Consider the following 15,914-nt stretch of genomic DNA (forward strand, 5'->3'; position numbering starts at 1 on the left):
GATGTCCTCAACTCAGTGCGGCGGAATCCGCGGGACCCTGGGCACGGAAGCACAGCAGCCCCCAGCCCCGCAGTCCAAAGACGGAACCCACGTGGAGAGGGCGCAGGGCTCCCCGTGGGGAGACACACAGGCCCTCGCCCCGTGTGGACAGACCCGATGTCCCCAAGCCGCTGGGGTGGGCGGGGCCTTTTGGCCCAGGCGAGGGATCGCCTCGTTATTGTCGCCAGGCTGGGCGCACGGGTACGCGCGGCCCACTCCTGGCGCGCATTTTTCAAATTCCAGCTGCAGATTTGGCAACCGGCGGGGAGAAGAGCAGGCGTCACGCCGGGCGAAAATGCCACCCACAGAGCGCCCATGAAGAGGCGGGGCGAGGCTGGCGGCCCGGGCCAGAGAACCACACCCAGAGCCAGTTCCGGTTTCCTGTCGCCCCCTCCCCGAGAGCCACCAGGCTTGAGCTGGTAAAGGTTTCCGCTTTGAATTTGTTCCTTACATGTGGCCTTGCTTCTCCAAGAAACCTTCCCCGCGGGCGGGACACTCCCCGCCCCCCCCCCCCACGATCGGAATCGCGGAGACCCCTGTGAACAAAGTGGCGGGCTGGGTGCCCCGGTTCTGCTCCCAGTGGCTTCCGTGGACCTGCACCTGGGACAGCCGGGGGCCCTGGTTAGCACCGGGGCTTTCAGGGCCCGCGGAAGCCAGCGTGCGTTTTAACCAGATGCCGGGGTGGGCGGGGGAGGGGCGGATAGCGGCCATTGAAAACGCAGGACCCCCAGCGACATTAGAATTTGCGATGCACACTAGTCATTTTGCAGTGTCTCTAAATGCACAAATCTGGCCTGCCACACACACAAGCAATGACTGCTTTTCCAAGTGTCCCTGGTGCGTGTCTGGGACAGCGGCCCATCCAGTTGCACGCGCAGCCTTTTCGTTGTTCTACCTCTGAAATCGGTTATTATCAGTGTTACGACTTTAACGGTTCTTTGGAAATAGTTGCGGGTTTCGAGGAAGCCATCCCAAAACGTCCCAGAGGCCCGTGGCACCCTGCGCCCACGCGACACAGTCCGCGTCCCGCCCCGCTCCAGTCCCTGCAGCGAGGCCAGGAAGCTGACCCCGCACCTCCGTGGGGACTTGGGGTCGCGGCGCAGCTCACCCTGACTCCCATCCGCCTTTAACTGCTCGTTCGGTTTTATTTTTTTGACTTCGGTGTGCCTCACACTCTCCGCGTCCCCGACTTTCCGGGCTGCGGCCCAGCGACCTCTGAGGCCAATTTCCCGCATCCTCCCGGGGGACGTCGGCAGGCACCCCACCCTGGGGTGGCCCGGGGCGCGGAGGGGCGTGGGCACCTCCCCAAAGCTGCCCGCCCCGTGTGGTGAGACCATCCCCCCCCTCGTCCCCCCTCACGGTTGCAGGGCGGGGACTCGGGGGGCGGGGCGAGTCCGCGACAGCGAGAGACCCCGCCCCGCAGGCGGGTCCTCGGGGGCGGGGAGAGCGCGGCCCCGCCCTGGGCGCTTCCGCCCGACTACCTATTATCAGGCACACAGCTCTTCTGGCCCCAGTCGTGGCAGAGTCGGGACACGAGGAATGGTCTTGGTACCCGGCTCCAGCAGCCGGGACCCTGCTTCTTCTCCGCGCAGCCGAGCCGCGTCCAACGCCGAAGCCGCGCCGCCCGCCGAAGCCGCCGGCGACTCCTACCAGCCGCCGCCGCCGCTGCAGTAAACGCCGCCCCGCGCCGCGCCTTTGTCCCCGCCGCCCTGCCAGCTAAGCCGGGCCGTCGGTCGGGAGACGAGGGGCGCGCATGGGTGGGCGCAGCTGATGCTAACGCTGCTGCGCCGCACCGAGGCTGCGTCCCAGAAAGTCCTGCTCTCCTCTTCTCCTGGTCCTGCGAGGCTCCCCGCCCTGGAGCGCGACCCCATGGAGGCGCCCGGGCTGGCCAAAGCGGCCGCGGCAGACCCCGACCCTCCCAAGAGCCCGGGAGACACCCCCGATGAGGCGCCCGCTCAGGGACCCGGCTCTGACACCCCCGCGTCCGAGCCGCCTGACTACAGCCTGCAAGACTTCGACACACTGGCCACCGTGGGTGAGTGCGAGACGTGGGGACCTGGCCCGCAGGGGTGCTCGGCGCCGCCCGCATCCCGGGCGGCAGACAAAGCTCCCGGAGTGTCGTCCCCCGGCTGCCTCCTGTGGAGCTCTCCGCCTGGTCCCGCCTGCTCCGGCGCCCTCGGTCCCACAGACGCCCGGAGAGTTGGAGTGAGTCCCCCCGGACCCCCCGAGTACCTCCCTAGCTGCCAGCGCCCCACCCGGTGCCTCCAAAGGCACCTACCTTATTGATACCTGCCGCCACTAAACCACTCAGGTGCCTGGGTTCCCCGACGTCACAAAAGTTCCTGGAGGTGACCTCGCACTGGGGACCTCAGGCGCCTTCCCAAGCTGGGACCCCCGGGGGAAGAGGAGGCCACTGGGGAGGTGAAGGAGCGCTCCTCCGCCCCGGGGCAGGAGGCAGCGTCTAAGGTGGGCCTTGGAACGAACTGCTTTGGGCACGGGCGTCCCGCGGCACTGTGGGGTTGGGACACGGGGGATGGACGAGACGTTTCCTGAAACCGCTGTGGCTTTTCATGCCCAGCATCCGACACTTGTCATCCTTTCACCAGACGCCTTCTTTTTCCTTCTGACCTCTCTCTTCCAATTGGATCCCCCGCCACTGGGCTACTGGGAACGTAACTTACCGGTCTCCCGGGCGCCTGAATCCCGAAACGCGGCGGCTGATGGGTCCGGCCAGACTGGGTGGAGAGATGCGTGACCCTGCGAGGTCCTGAGTTCAAGCCGTGCGCTCAAGCTCGCGGGTGGCTGCTTGGCAACGGTGCCAAGGAGTTGCGCCAACCTTTCGTTTATGGACCTGACTCGGGGCATGCTGAGGGTGACCCGTGAGGCAGGGGTGTGTAAGAAGGTTCTTCCCTCTCCCCCTGCCCCAGATTGGGGAAAGAGGAGCGTAGTAGGGTGCGTGCGCTCAGGGTGAGAAGGTCCAGAGCCAGAAGGACAGTGAAAGGGGACTTCTCTCTCTTCCAAATGGAGCTGCGTGTAAGGAAGACCTGGGCAGGCAACCTGATGTGGGGTGGCGGGCGTGGGAGGGCATGCGAGGCCCTCTCCTCGTTCCATATCTATTTATCCACCTGTGGGGAAGGTGTGTAAGAGAGGTGGCTGTGCCTTTGGGGACATGCGGAGATGTCTGGGGACATCTGTGGTTGTCACAACTGGGGAGGCCGTGCTACTGCTGCCTGGTGGGTGGAGACCGAGACCGGTGAGGCTGCTGAACACCTTCCCACACGGGGCCCAGGACACCCCACATCTGAGCGTCCTGCAGCCCCAGTGTCAGGGTGTGAGGCTCAGGGTGACAGGCTGTGACTTCAGTGTGGGACGCTCTTGTCTTCCTCTTTCAGCCTCTTTCCTTTTCTTCCGTCTATGTATCTGCCCACCTGTGTACCTACGAACCTGCCTGTGAGTCTGTGCATCCGCCCATCCGTACCTGCGTGTGGCCTCCTCTCTCTCTTCCTCTATTTGTCTCTCCTTTTCTCTTCTTCCTCCTCTTCCTCTTCTTCTCATTCTTGTTCCTCTGTCACACTTTCCTCCTCCTTGTTCTGTCCGCTGATGTGTTGAGCACATGTCCACCGAGGAATGGGGACCCAGGCCCGTGGAGTCACACAGGAGGTGGAAAGCAGGTAAACAATGGAAAGTTGGTGGCCACCCCGCTGCCCCTTGGCACCTGGTCGCGCCGTTGTGTTCCTTTTGGGCACATGCTTGGGTCTGTCGTGGCGGCCACGGCGGCTGGAGGCCAGGGCGCTGAGCCGGTGCCGGGCAGGTGGGTGGTCTGCAGACGGGACCTCGCCTGGTGGGTGCTGCCAAGTGGGCATAGGTGCCCAGTGAGTCATGTCCTTCAAAATAGAATGTCACCGCCTGCGGGGATGGAAGGGAGCTGTTTTGATCCTTCCTCTTGCTTGTCTGAATGAACATGATGGGCACTTGTCCAGGGTAACTTCTTGTGGGCTGCACGGGCGTGGAGGGAGAGGCTGGCTGTCACAGTTTCAGGGGTTGGACACACAGGGGACAGGAATCTAGACCAGCGTGCCTGGCCCTCGTCAAAGCTGCTGACACTCTCTGCAACCTGTGACCCCCAACTCCTTTCTTGAATATTGGTGAGAGAGAGATGAATCTGAGCATGATTGACTCAAGAGATTAAGAGTAAGCTTACAAAGGAGAAAAAATCACAAGCCTTCCCCAAAGCCTCAGAGTTGGGTGTGTCTGAGTCACCCTGTAGGGTGCCCTCAGCCCGCTGCACATGGGACAGAGGGCTCTGTATCTGCCATGAGAAGGTAGTCAGGGTGGACACGCACGCTCTCCTACCAAAGTTTCCAACTCAGGAAAATAACGTCCTCTCTGCCTGCTCCCGGGTCCCATCCCAAGTGTCTCCCCGCCCCAAACAGGCGCCCAGAGGGGCTCTGAGTTTTCTGAGGGTGTCTGTCTGTGTGCACTTTTCCTGCTGACCGAGGTGATTCTCTGTCCTAGGCATCCAACCCCCACGCACACAGATTCGTGACAGAACCCCAAACTCCTGTTACCCTTTCTTCACCCTCACTGTCCCCATCCCTTGCAAGCTTCTAGGACAAGTCACAGTGCAAAGGCAGAGTTCAGCTGACACTGCTCTCTGAAGGCTATTTGGAGTCTGTGCCCCTTGCTCGTGTCCCTGTTCCTTTAGTCTGGTGTCTCCCCGAGAGGGTGACAGGCTCTTTTTGTCACCCACGTACCCTTTGTTTTTGCCCGTGAGTTTGGCATGGGGGGCAGTCCCCACACTGGGGACAGAATTGCTGACTCCCAATCCATGAGACAGGGCTGAGGTGACGATGATGTCTTAGGGCACTTGGCTGTGAAGACAGTGGCACCCTCTGGGAGGTGCCACAAGGCTGGGATCCAGCTGGGAGTAGACAGCAATGTTGGCAAGAGTGGACCCCGTGCCCGGGTTCTGAAAGAGGAAGAGTGTGACGTCAGGGGCTGTCCCATGTCCTAGTTCTGTGTGTTAGGTTGGGGACCATTGTGGGCGTTCCAGATGGACCACTGGTCCCTGCATTCAGAATCTCCTGGAAGAACACACGAGGTGTGTTGGTGAACACTCTCACGGTGCCAGGTCTTCTTAAAGCCCAGGGGACACTTGGGCGTCCATCTCAGCTGAACTGTGACGTCACAGACGGACAGACTCGGACTCAAGGCAGCCACACCGCTCACTAGAGAAGAAATGGCTTGTCCCCCATCTCCCACAATCCCGGTGCATAGAACCAAGCTGGGTGCTCCTCGCCTCCTTGTGCATGGCTGTAGCTGCTGATCAAACATATATATGTCGATCTCTAGCGACATAATTATAACCTCCAAGGGCATTCCAAAAGCTCTACGTAGACTCTTTTGGCCTCCCCCCCTGGGGACACAGTGACGTCTCTGGAGGCTGTAGCGCAATATGGAAGCCAGAATGGCAGTGTGGGCCACATCCCTTCCGGGACAAGAGACCCTGCTCCCTGCTCCCAGCTTCCTACAGGGTCCACTTTGTGTTTCTGAGCGTGGGTGCCTGTGTATTTCTAGACAGGGGGCGTCGACTTAGACACCCCCGTGCCCCAAATCAAGGCACACAGCTCACCCGCTCTTCACCAGCCACCCGCTAATGCTCGATTTCTTTACTATTTACTTTCTTTACTAATGCTTTCATTTGTTTACTATTTCACATCACGAGATGGCAAACGTGTATTTTGTTGAAATCTGGGAGACTTTGCTTCGTGAATCCGTCATCCTCAAGTTCTCTCCCAAGCACTGAGAAGCGTTTTCCAGCTTACTGACACCCCTTTCACCTCCGATCTTGGTTTCCTTGAATTGGCCCTACCATCTCTCCTTTCCGCCTGGGCTGTCCTTGCGCTGTTGCACCTGAGCACCCCTGAGCACCCCTCCAGACCAAGTGCAGTCGGGTCCAGTGAGATTTTGCTGTGTACGGAATGGGGGTCATGATGGTGGGGTTGCCATAGCAATCAGAAGTGTTGTGTATTGCTCAGCAACAGGGAATATTGCGTTCACCCTTTAATGCTATTCGTCTTGGGAGGGCGCTATAGAGCAGACATGCATGATGGTGCCGACATCGGACCACCCTGGGAAAGTCAGAAATTAGAAAAAAAAATAGGAGGAAAGGACGTTTCCAAGTACAGAAGTCTGGCGGGTAGTTGTTCCTCCATTTTTTAAAAAGGTACTTTACTTATTTATTTTAGAGAGAGAGGGGAAGGGAGGGAGAAAGAGAGAGAGAAACATCCGTGTGTGGTTGCCTCTCGTGCGCCCCCTACTGGGAGCCTGGCCTGCAATCCAGGCATAGCCGCTGCCCCAGGGACGCCTGGCGCCCCCGGAGCTGGAAGAGGCAGGAAGGCCCCTCCCTGGAGCCTGTGGAGGGAGCGTGGCCCTGGGGACACCTGGACCTCAGAGGCCTGGTCTGTAAGATCGGGGTGCAGGTAAAGCAGGAGCTCATGTGTTTCTTCTGGGGAGGCATCTGTGAGTCCCTGCATGAGGCAGGAGCTCAGGGCTAGACAGAGGGAGCCAAGAACTTGGTTTTCCCCGCCCCCCCTCCGCCTGCAGAGAACTCTGCTCTGCACACAGTGTGCAGCTCACCTCACTCCCAACCGTAAACCTAGGGGGGAGCCCTCATCCCACAAAATGGGCCAAAGGCTGCCATCTTGAATGAGCCCCAACATTGGCATTTTGGTGCACTTGGACTTCTCTAACTAAATGCCCCAAACCGGGTGGTTTATTAAAGACACAGGGGTTTACATGTTACACTTTCGGAGGCTGGAACTTTGACATCTGGGTGCCAACACGGTAGAGCCCTGGCAAGGTCTCTCCTCTGGGCTACCGATGGCTTGCTTCTTGGTGTGTCCCGGCATGGTTGAGAGCAGACACGGGGGCCATGTCTTCTGGGGACTCTTGTAATGACAGTCGTCCCATCCGGGTGGGGGGGGATGCCAGCCTTGTGACCTCAGCGAATCCTAATTCCCTCCTTGAAGACCCACCTGGGAACTCCGCCGCCCCAGTGAGTGTTGGGGCTTGGACATACCGATTTCCGGAGACTACATTTGTCCGTCCGGGTGCTGCTTTGCCTTTCGTCCCCTAAAGTCATCCGGTTGGGGTGAGGTGACTTGGTCACATACTGCAATGCCCAGGAAAGACCCCCCTCCTCCCTGCATTGGGGGACAATCCTCCGTGACCCAGCTTGGGTCCCCCATGTGGACAGGGCCACGACGCCACCCTCGGTGGTCTCAGACCTGTCCCCCGCACAGCTGAGGACCCCCAGAGAGACCACCTCTGTCACCAGGAGAAAGGGACAGAGGGACCACATGACACGGAGCGAAAGTTCGCTTCCACTTCCCCTCCCTGAGGTCACAGGAAGCTTTTCCACGCAGCTTCCTCTCTGGGAGAGATGTGTTCGGACTTCTCCGTTGGCTACTGTCCGTCTCCTTGGGAGCCCCTTCCTGGGGCTTTCTCTGCCCTTCCCCACAGCTTCTTTTTCTGACAGCCACAGCGGTGCCCTGTCAACAATGTCCCTCTTTCCCTGATTTCCTTGGAACTCTCCCCAGGCTGTTTCCTGCAGAGAAGAATAGGAGGATACGGGCCCACTTTTTTTCGGAGATTGTCCACGGCGTGTGGGGCAGAGCCAACCTGCAGGCCTTGACTTTCACAAGGGCCCATGAGGGGTCGTCAACTGCACACAGCCTGGCGGTAGTCACGTCCCCTCCGTCTGTCACCCTCTCCCAGCGTGGCTGGAATGAGAGGCGGCAGAGCAGGTCGCAAAGCGCTGAGTGCTGACTCAGTTTGGGCAGGGGGGCTTCCCGCTCTCCGCCATCAGGAGAATGTGGCCAACGCTCAGTGTTGAGAGGCTGCGGACAGAGTAGCCCATGCACCCACTGTGGTGTGTAGCGTGGCGTGGGAGTCGTGAAGGACGGCTTCCCCAAACACCATCATGCCTTCGTTTATGCGCCTATGCGCAGGGTGACTGGTGTCTCTGTGTGGCACCTTCCCCTGGAACACCAAAGGCACCTGTGTCTTCATTCCTTTTCTCTGGCTCCGTAATGCGTCACGCATTGGATGAACCATGGTTTGGTCTGTCTAGAGGTTCGTTTAGTTTCTTCACAGGAACAAAGTTGGAAGACAGGGTGACTTCAACAACAGACATCTCTTCCTCCCCGTCCTGGAGGCTGGAGGCTGAGACCCAGCAGTGGGCTGGGCTGGCTCCCCCTGAAGCCTCTCTCCTGGGCGTGTGGATGGCTGTCTTCCCCCTGGGTCCTCACACGGGCGTCCCTCTGGGTGTGTCTGTGTCCCCATCTCCTCTTCTTACAAGGGACCCCATCCTGTGGGATCAGAGCCATCCTAGGGACCTCAGTTTAGCTTAATCACCCATAAAAAGACACATCTCCATGACACTCCGACGCCTCTGTGCGTCCGAGTCCCCATCACTCTGTAGTTTTGCGTCTCACCAGGTAGGTTTGACTCATCGCCTTTGAGGGCAGGAGGCAGGATCCTTTTAAGACAACAGGTGGAAGGCTGTGCTCCTGGTTTGAAGACATCCCTCTGCTTGGTCTTGGCATCAGCTGCCCCAGCCTTTCCCTGTATGACCGTCTACCGCACGCTTTTCTTTCTTTCTTGGTCATTTGTGACTGTCACATAGAGGTGTCGCGACTTACAGGTAGATGGCGGTTGTCAACTCTAAAGGCTCTTTGTTCATTGCATGAGAGCTTTAGCATCGTGCAGGGGAGGTGGGCATTGTTACTCCTGAGAAAAGCGGAAGAACCTCTCGTCCAGCCTTACCGCCCCTTCCTTTCCGGGAACAGCACATGGAGGCTCTGGTTCCGAAATGCCGGCTGTTCCATTGGGTTCTGGGGGGCGTTTCCTGGTTCTCCTTCCCAGTCTCCTGAAATGGGTGACCTTCTGTCACATTCAGTACTGTGTCTGTGTGACCTACTGTGTGCCCCACGATTCCTCCAGGCCCTGCAAAGTCACCGTTGGTGAGCACTGCGTGGCGTCAGGAAGCTCCATCAACTTTTTCCTTTTAAAAAAAATTATTGTAAAATATATCTAGAACACAGCATCCACCATTTTAACCACTTAAAACAATTTAATTTATTGGATAGAGACAGAGGAAGACAGGGCAACATCCATTTGTCATTCCACGTGTTGATGCACTCATTGGTTAATTCTTGTATGTTCACTGACCGGGAATCGAACATACAACCCTGGCATATGGGCACAGTGCTCTAACTAAGTGAGCTACCTAGCCAGAGCCATTTTAACCATTTTTAAGTGTAGGGTTCAGTACCATTAGTGAGTTCAGACTGTGGTACAACCATCATCACTACCCACTTCCAACATTTTTCCATCATTTCCATTAGAAACCCAATACCTATCCAGCAGTCACTCCACAACCCCGTCCCCAGTCCTGGGAGCCTCTCATCTCTTATCTGTGCCTGAGTGTTTGCCTGTTCTGGGCATTTCCTATCAAAGGAATCTCACGGTATTAATCCTTCAGCATCTGGCTTCTTCCCACCAGCGTGATGACTTTGAGGTCTACCCACGTTCCATGAGTTGCCTTCCTTCTTCCTTCTCTCCTGGAGGCTGGTCTCTGCCATTCCCTGGATGTCCTCACAGCTCAGGGACAGTGGCCAGTGCATTGAAGAAGCCGCACAGGGTCCAGGGTCCGGGCTGCAGGTCCCAGAGCACCTGAGTGTAGCAGAAGCCACTTGTTCCCCACCTCTGCTCCCTAAACGGGGCGTTGCTTCATGGTATGTGTGTGTGCACTTGACTGTAGGTTTAATCCTTCAGGAGGTTTCCAGGGAAGGACTGAGGGTCTCCATGTGCTTGGGGAGGTCCCTCATTGGGGCTAGTGAGCTGTCAGAGGTAGTCTGCTGAACTGAGTCCTAGGCAGGGCACTGCTCCTTCCTATAGGCTAGGCAAGTGTGTGTGTGTGTGTGTGTGTGTGTGTGTGTGGGGTGGGCATTGTGTTGTTTTCTGTGGGACTACTTCACAGCATGGCCGTGAGGGCCAATGACTGTGGTCCTTTCTGCATGAGCCAGGAAGTTAGCACACCTCATTGAAGGCAAATGTTGTTATCATTACCACCACCACTGGCATCACCATCAGCATCATCATCATCGTCATCTTCATCACGACTGTTACCACCAGAATCACCATCACCACCATCATCGTCATCACCAGCATCCTCAGTATCACCATCATTATCACCATCATCGTCCTCACCATTACTTTGTCGACATGGCTGAGGCTCCCCTCATTTTCAGGGATGGATGGGGCGTTGTTTGCACACATTTGGACCTTACTCTGCTCAGCCCTCCTGCCATGAGTGTGCCAGGACTTTTCCCCCGTCCCCTGCACGGGCCACCTCCCTGTTCCAGCTCCTGGGTCAGGACAGGATGAGACCCAGAGGATGTCCACTGCATGGTCATCTTTCCTTGGTCCCCTCCTGTGGTCTCTCTCATGGGCTTTCACCTTATTTTGGCCTCCTGCCATAAAAAAAATTGCCCCAAACTGAATGCCTTAAAACCACACGTATGTACTCTCTCCCCGTGTTGCCGATTATGAGTGTGAAAATGAGTCTTAAAGGGTTAACAGGGAGGTATTGGTGGGTCTGTGCCTTCTGCAGTCGCAAGGAGGATGTCTGTGTCCTCGTGTTTCCCAGCTTCTAGAAGCTTCCACGTGTCTTAGCTTGTGAGACCTTCTTTCACCTTGTAGGCAAGCTGTGCTGGGTCAAAGCCCCTTCATGCTCCCATTAATAAGGACCCTTGGGATTCCACGGGACCCACCCAGATAACCCAGGATTATCTCCCCATTTGAGGACAATGGATGACCCTGTGTAATTAGTCCCTTGATGCCCAGTTTCCCCTTTGCCTCATTCACTAACCAACTCACAGATTGCGGGGATTCAGGTGAGGACGTCCTACAGGGTGGACCGTGTGGATGGGACATGCTGGCCTGGGCTCGTCCTTGGCCCCCTGTGGGGACTCCCGTACACGGATAAACCAGAGCAACCATGAGAAGCTCTTCCACGGGTCCCCAAGAGCAGAAAGGCTAATGCTGATGAGCGACGGATGTGGCTGTAAATGTTCACACGTGTGTGTGGGGGCGCGTGTGCCCGGGAAGGAAGGAGTGCAGGTCATTCATGTCTGTGTCTTCTCCTGGCTGGCTGGGACTGTGTACAAAAACTAATTGGCACCTCCCCGGGTCCTTCCCTCATGCTCAGCCAGCAGAACCAGTTCTAACGTCATGAGGGAGCCCAGGCACAGGATTATTCGAAGATGAGATGTCCTACCTTCTGGGAGGGAGTCCGGGCTCCGGAGCCCTGCACACAAAGCTAGTTTCCGCCTGGGGCAGCAAGGCAGAGCCGGGGGTGGGTTGTCTCCAACACGTGGAGCATGTTGACGAATTAACTGATAACAAGGGCACTTAACAATAAATAAGTAAACTCAGCAAGCTCTTTTTTTCTCGGAGCTCCTTTGTGGAAAGGTAAGAAAACCAGCAACGACCAGTGCTTCTCGGAAGCTCCTAGTTCAGGACTGTTTTGCCCTCTGTCACATGGTGGGGTCTCCGCGTCCACGCTGGGTTAGGCAGAGAGGGTGCCACGCCCTTGCTCCCCCATTAAGGCACTTGGGTAGAAGTCCAGCAGGTGTTTGGCGTGTGTTGGAATAGGAGACAGTGTGATAAATAGCCATGAGTTTGAAACAGTCTGGCCCTTCTTCCATTAAAGCGCCTGATGGCGTGTCCATCAGCGCCAGCCACATGGGGATGGGAGTGGTTGACCGCGGAGGAGTGCATTCCAAAGTACGGCCTCTGTCCTCCTCTGGCGCCCCACGTGCCCCGGGTTTCAGGACTCTCCCCGGGGGGGGGGGGGCACTCCCACTTCGGTGAGTCAGCCTGGTGCCGGCCAAGCTGAGGAGTTTCCCCGGAGGGCACCTCAAGACTGGTGTTCCACCCTTTGATCTGCCATCAGGGGCCCCAGTGGCCTCTCCCAGACCTGCTCAGGTGTCCCCTCTCTCTGACACCCCAAGGACTGCCCAGGCTAAACCCTGGGTGCCCAGGGGCCCCTCCCACGGGTTAATCCCCCATTTCAAAACCTGCTGGGGGTGGTGACCCCATTGAACCCCCTCGGAAATCAGACCGCTTTTTCCACCAGCTGCCAGGAAAAGGAAATGAGGGAGTACACTTCCTACAGATAATCACAGCCAGTTCTGCAATATATTGACTTGGTCTCAAGTGCAGGCATTCCATTGATTTTCTGGAAGTTGTTAGTCTGGACGTATTTTTGATGCTCTTATTTTGATGACTCACCAAAGACACGTGCAGGGAAAACCTTCATCGCTGGGTTTGGTTTGGTTTTGAATCACCTCCTGAAGACATTGTTTTAATTGTTCCTAGAGACAGGAAAAAGGACACTAGCAAACACTGATGGGAGAAAGAAGCATCCGTGGGTTGCTTCCCGTTTGCACCTGGGCTGGACATTGAACCCACAACCTCGGGACGTGCCCTCACTGGGAATGGAGCCCGCACCCCTTTGGCTTTGGGATGACCCTCCAAGCAACTGAGCCAAACTGGCCGGGCCTCCCCGAGGACCCTTTGAAAAGACGTGACCAACGCTGGCCATGGGGTTCATTTGGCTGGAGTGTCTTCCCGATACGCCAAGGTGTTGGGTTCAATCCCTGGTCAGAGCACCTACCAAGAATTAACCAATCAATGCGTGAATAAGTGGGACACCAAATCAGCGTTTGCTTCTCTCCCCTGCACCCCAACTCCTTCCCTCTTCCTCCATAAAATCAGTGAATACGAATGTCAAGAAAACGTCAGAGTGTCACCCAAATCCTTGAATGTCATTGCGGGATGGGATTTCACTTAGAAAAGTTTTCTTCACATTATTCTTAGCAGGTTAGCATTTCATTCCGTTGGATCCATTGTATTGACCTCTTCAAAGATCCAGCATCTCGTTTCTTTGACTACTTTCTTTCTCTATTGGTTTCCTGTTTGCAATTTCATTGATTTCTGCTCCTTTTCCTTGTGTCTCTTCTTCTGATTGCTCTAGGTTGGTTCATCTAAAAATAAAGGCCCTTTATTTTTATCCTCAGGGAGAGGTGATTGATTTGAGATCAGTAAGAACAGGTATTGGAGAAGTGCTGACTCAGGCAGGAGCCCACACAGGGTCCCCATGAGGAGCAGACACAGGGGTGGCACCTATGAGAGAGGGGAGGGGACAGGGACACCCACAGCAGGGAGGCGTGGCTGTGGGCGCAGCTGACATGGCATTGTGACGCCGATTCTCCACAGCAAGTTCATTCTCAGTCCTGGGCTCATCTGTCCATCATCACCCCATCTGCTTTCCTGTCCCCTTGGCACACAGCTCTGTGGGACACAGGGGGACTTGCGCAGTTCAGAGGTCATTTTGCTTTGCTATAAAGTGGCTCCGTGTATATGATCATGTACAGGTCTATGCCAGTCTTGTTTGTGTAGTTTTCTTGAGTATTTTATGTTGATGAAGGTCCTGGGCAGCTGACTGGAGTGCGTCCGGGAACCCTGGAAGAAATGAAATAGTAGCCCAGGAAATTGCCCACCAAAACACCGCCTTTTTCTGTACTTGATCCGGGCGGCCCAGGAGCGAACCCCGGTGCTCAAGGTCCTGCTGCATTCCCCAGCCTGTGTCTGCTTGACCGTCTTTACAAACTCCTGCCTTTCAGTGGGTTTCGCTCTCTCTCTCCCAGAACTGGTGCTATAGCTCCGACTCCCTCCCCTGCCTAATCACCATGCCGGCTTCCTCCCCACCAAACAAGCCCCGTGATTACGAAGCCCGAAGAAATCAACGCAGCAGCAGCCACCTGCTCCAGATGCCTGTCCCTCCCTGGCAGTTGTGTTCTGGGCCCCGGCCTTCCTTTAAAAGAAACAGTTAAGCAGCGCTGCAATCACGGCCTGCTGCGCGCAGTGTGGCATCGGCATTGGGTTCAGAATCCCCATCTAAAATTCACTGTGCCGCTGGCGAAGCCGCGGTGGGGCGATTGGCTGGGTGGCTGGTTGTGCCTTCCAGTTCCTCTACCCCCTGGGTTACGGAGCGGAGACCCCTTATTCTGTAATGACGAGACGCACTTCTTGACCTAGTTGGTTATTTAGCGCGAGGTGTGTGAACACACACAGTTATGACCGCAACACCCATGAGTGTGGAGACCTCCATTCGCATGGTGGAAAGGCTTTTGACAACTGTTTTGACGGTTGACAATGCCGTTTTTCTGGATTTTGGCGGATGCTCTGATGCGTGCTGAGATGGGCTGCCACGTTATACAGGGAAGCAGTCTCTCTCACCCGTGGCATTTTTGGGGAGGGGGCAGAACGCGGAGTTGGCACGTCAGCCCATGTCCTGCCCCGGAAGGTGGTCCGTCAATGGTCCCTTCAGGACGTCTGTGTGCTGGAGACGACCCTACACCTGATGGTTGGAGTTGCAGGGGGTTTCATCTGTAGCCCACCACACACGGCAGTGAATCAGAGCAAACATCGTGAGATGAGGGGAAAGCAGAAAGCTGGATTATGATGGAAGGAGGAATAATCCTGCTTCCATCGATGGGATATAGCGACCGAGCAAGACAGCAGTGGTCGGTCATGCTGATGGGACACAGAAGGGACTTGAGGGTTCAGGAAGGGGACCAACACGGACAGCGGCTTCTCCCACGATGCCCAGGAAACCCTGATGCGCTCTGTGGTTGACTTTGTCTCTCGCTGGTTTTCTTTCTGGCGAACACGTGCCTTCCTTCTCAGAGGGCTCCTTGGTGTGCCCCGACTTTGCTCCTGTCCTCCGTGCTGGGGCTGGGATGAGAATGCGGCTTTTATGAAAATTGCCGATTGTTTCACTCTCCCTGGACCAAGCGTCAGACACGGCAGGTAGGACAGGGGCTCATGGGGCGCTTTCTGAGTAGGTGTCTGCCGTCGGTGGGCTGGCCCAGGAGCTGGGTCATCTGAGCCATGCAGACATGAGGGACGGGATTGCACCTCCGTCCAGAGCACAGGGACTTTTATTTTATTTTATTTTATTTCGTTATTGTTTATTTTTCAATCCTCCTCCGAGGATGCGATTATTTTATTTTATTTTTTAAAGGTGTTATTTATTTGTTTTTAGAGAGAAGGGAAGGGAGAAAGAAAGAGAGAGAGAAACATCCATGTGTGGTTGCCTCTTGCACGCCCCCTACTGGAGACCTGGCCTGCAACCCAGGCACGTGCCCTGACTCAGAATCGAACCAGCGACCTCTAGCTTCCCAGTCTGGTGCTCTGTCCAGTGAGCCACACCAGTCAGGACCTGAAGACGTGTTTATTGATTTGAGGCAGACAGGAAGGGAGGGGAGAGAGGGAGAGAAACATTGACCCATGGCTTCCTATACACACCCTGTCCCAGGACCGAACCTGCAACCTTCTCAGGTATGGAATGATACTCCAACCAGCTGACCTGGCCCAGTCCACATGGACGTTTAAAAGGCCACTGCCCGACACCCTCAGATCCCTCCAGCACCTCCTGCAGGGTGATGCAGAAGCCCCTTAGTTAGGTAACAAGGGACAGGAAATGGGACTTGTGTATCCACCCCCAAGGACTAGGAAAAAACGGTGGAAGGAAGATCACTGGGGAAAAGCACCGTGTTTAGTCCTGCTCTCAAATGGCACCTTTCATCGTAGAGAAAAAGTTTTGGTGTTAAAAGCAACCCTTAGAAAGACATTCGATGGAAGGAGGTTGTAAGTCTGGCTACGGTACATCAGGGTACGTCATTTCCTCAAGACGTTCAACGTGCCCACATTTAGTGTCTTGGGCCATTTCATGCTAGCTA

At 56.2% G+C, this 15,914-nt stretch overlaps 1 protein-coding gene across 4 annotated transcripts in view; it reads left to right on the top strand.

The window, feature by feature from the left end:
* The first annotated feature begins 213 nt into the window (after positions 1 to 213).
* PRKX (protein kinase cAMP-dependent X-linked catalytic subunit) overlaps positions 214 to 15,914 on the top strand; it is a 55,471-nt gene continuing 39,770 nt past the window's right edge. For 2 of the 4 annotated variants that reach the window (XM_037140323.2, XM_037140328.2), the window contains exon 1: positions 1,492 to 2,074. In XM_037140323.2, coding sequence (XP_036996218.2) covers positions 1,810 to 2,074 — 265 coding nt within the window. In that variant the 5' untranslated portion in view covers positions 1,492 to 1,809. Of the gene's footprint in view, positions 459 to 1,491; positions 2,075 to 15,914 lie in introns of those variants that run through there. The other 2 variants (XM_037140344.2, XM_037140337.2) reach the window with 2 other exon arrangements.

The sequence above is a fragment of the Artibeus jamaicensis genome, unplaced genomic scaffold (genome assembly GCF_021234435.1).
Source record: "Artibeus jamaicensis isolate MK-2021 breed Jamaican fruit bat unplaced genomic scaffold, CSHL_Jam_final contig_859, whole genome shotgun sequence".
NCBI classification, from domain to species: domain Eukaryota; kingdom Metazoa; phylum Chordata; class Mammalia; order Chiroptera; family Phyllostomidae; genus Artibeus; species Artibeus jamaicensis.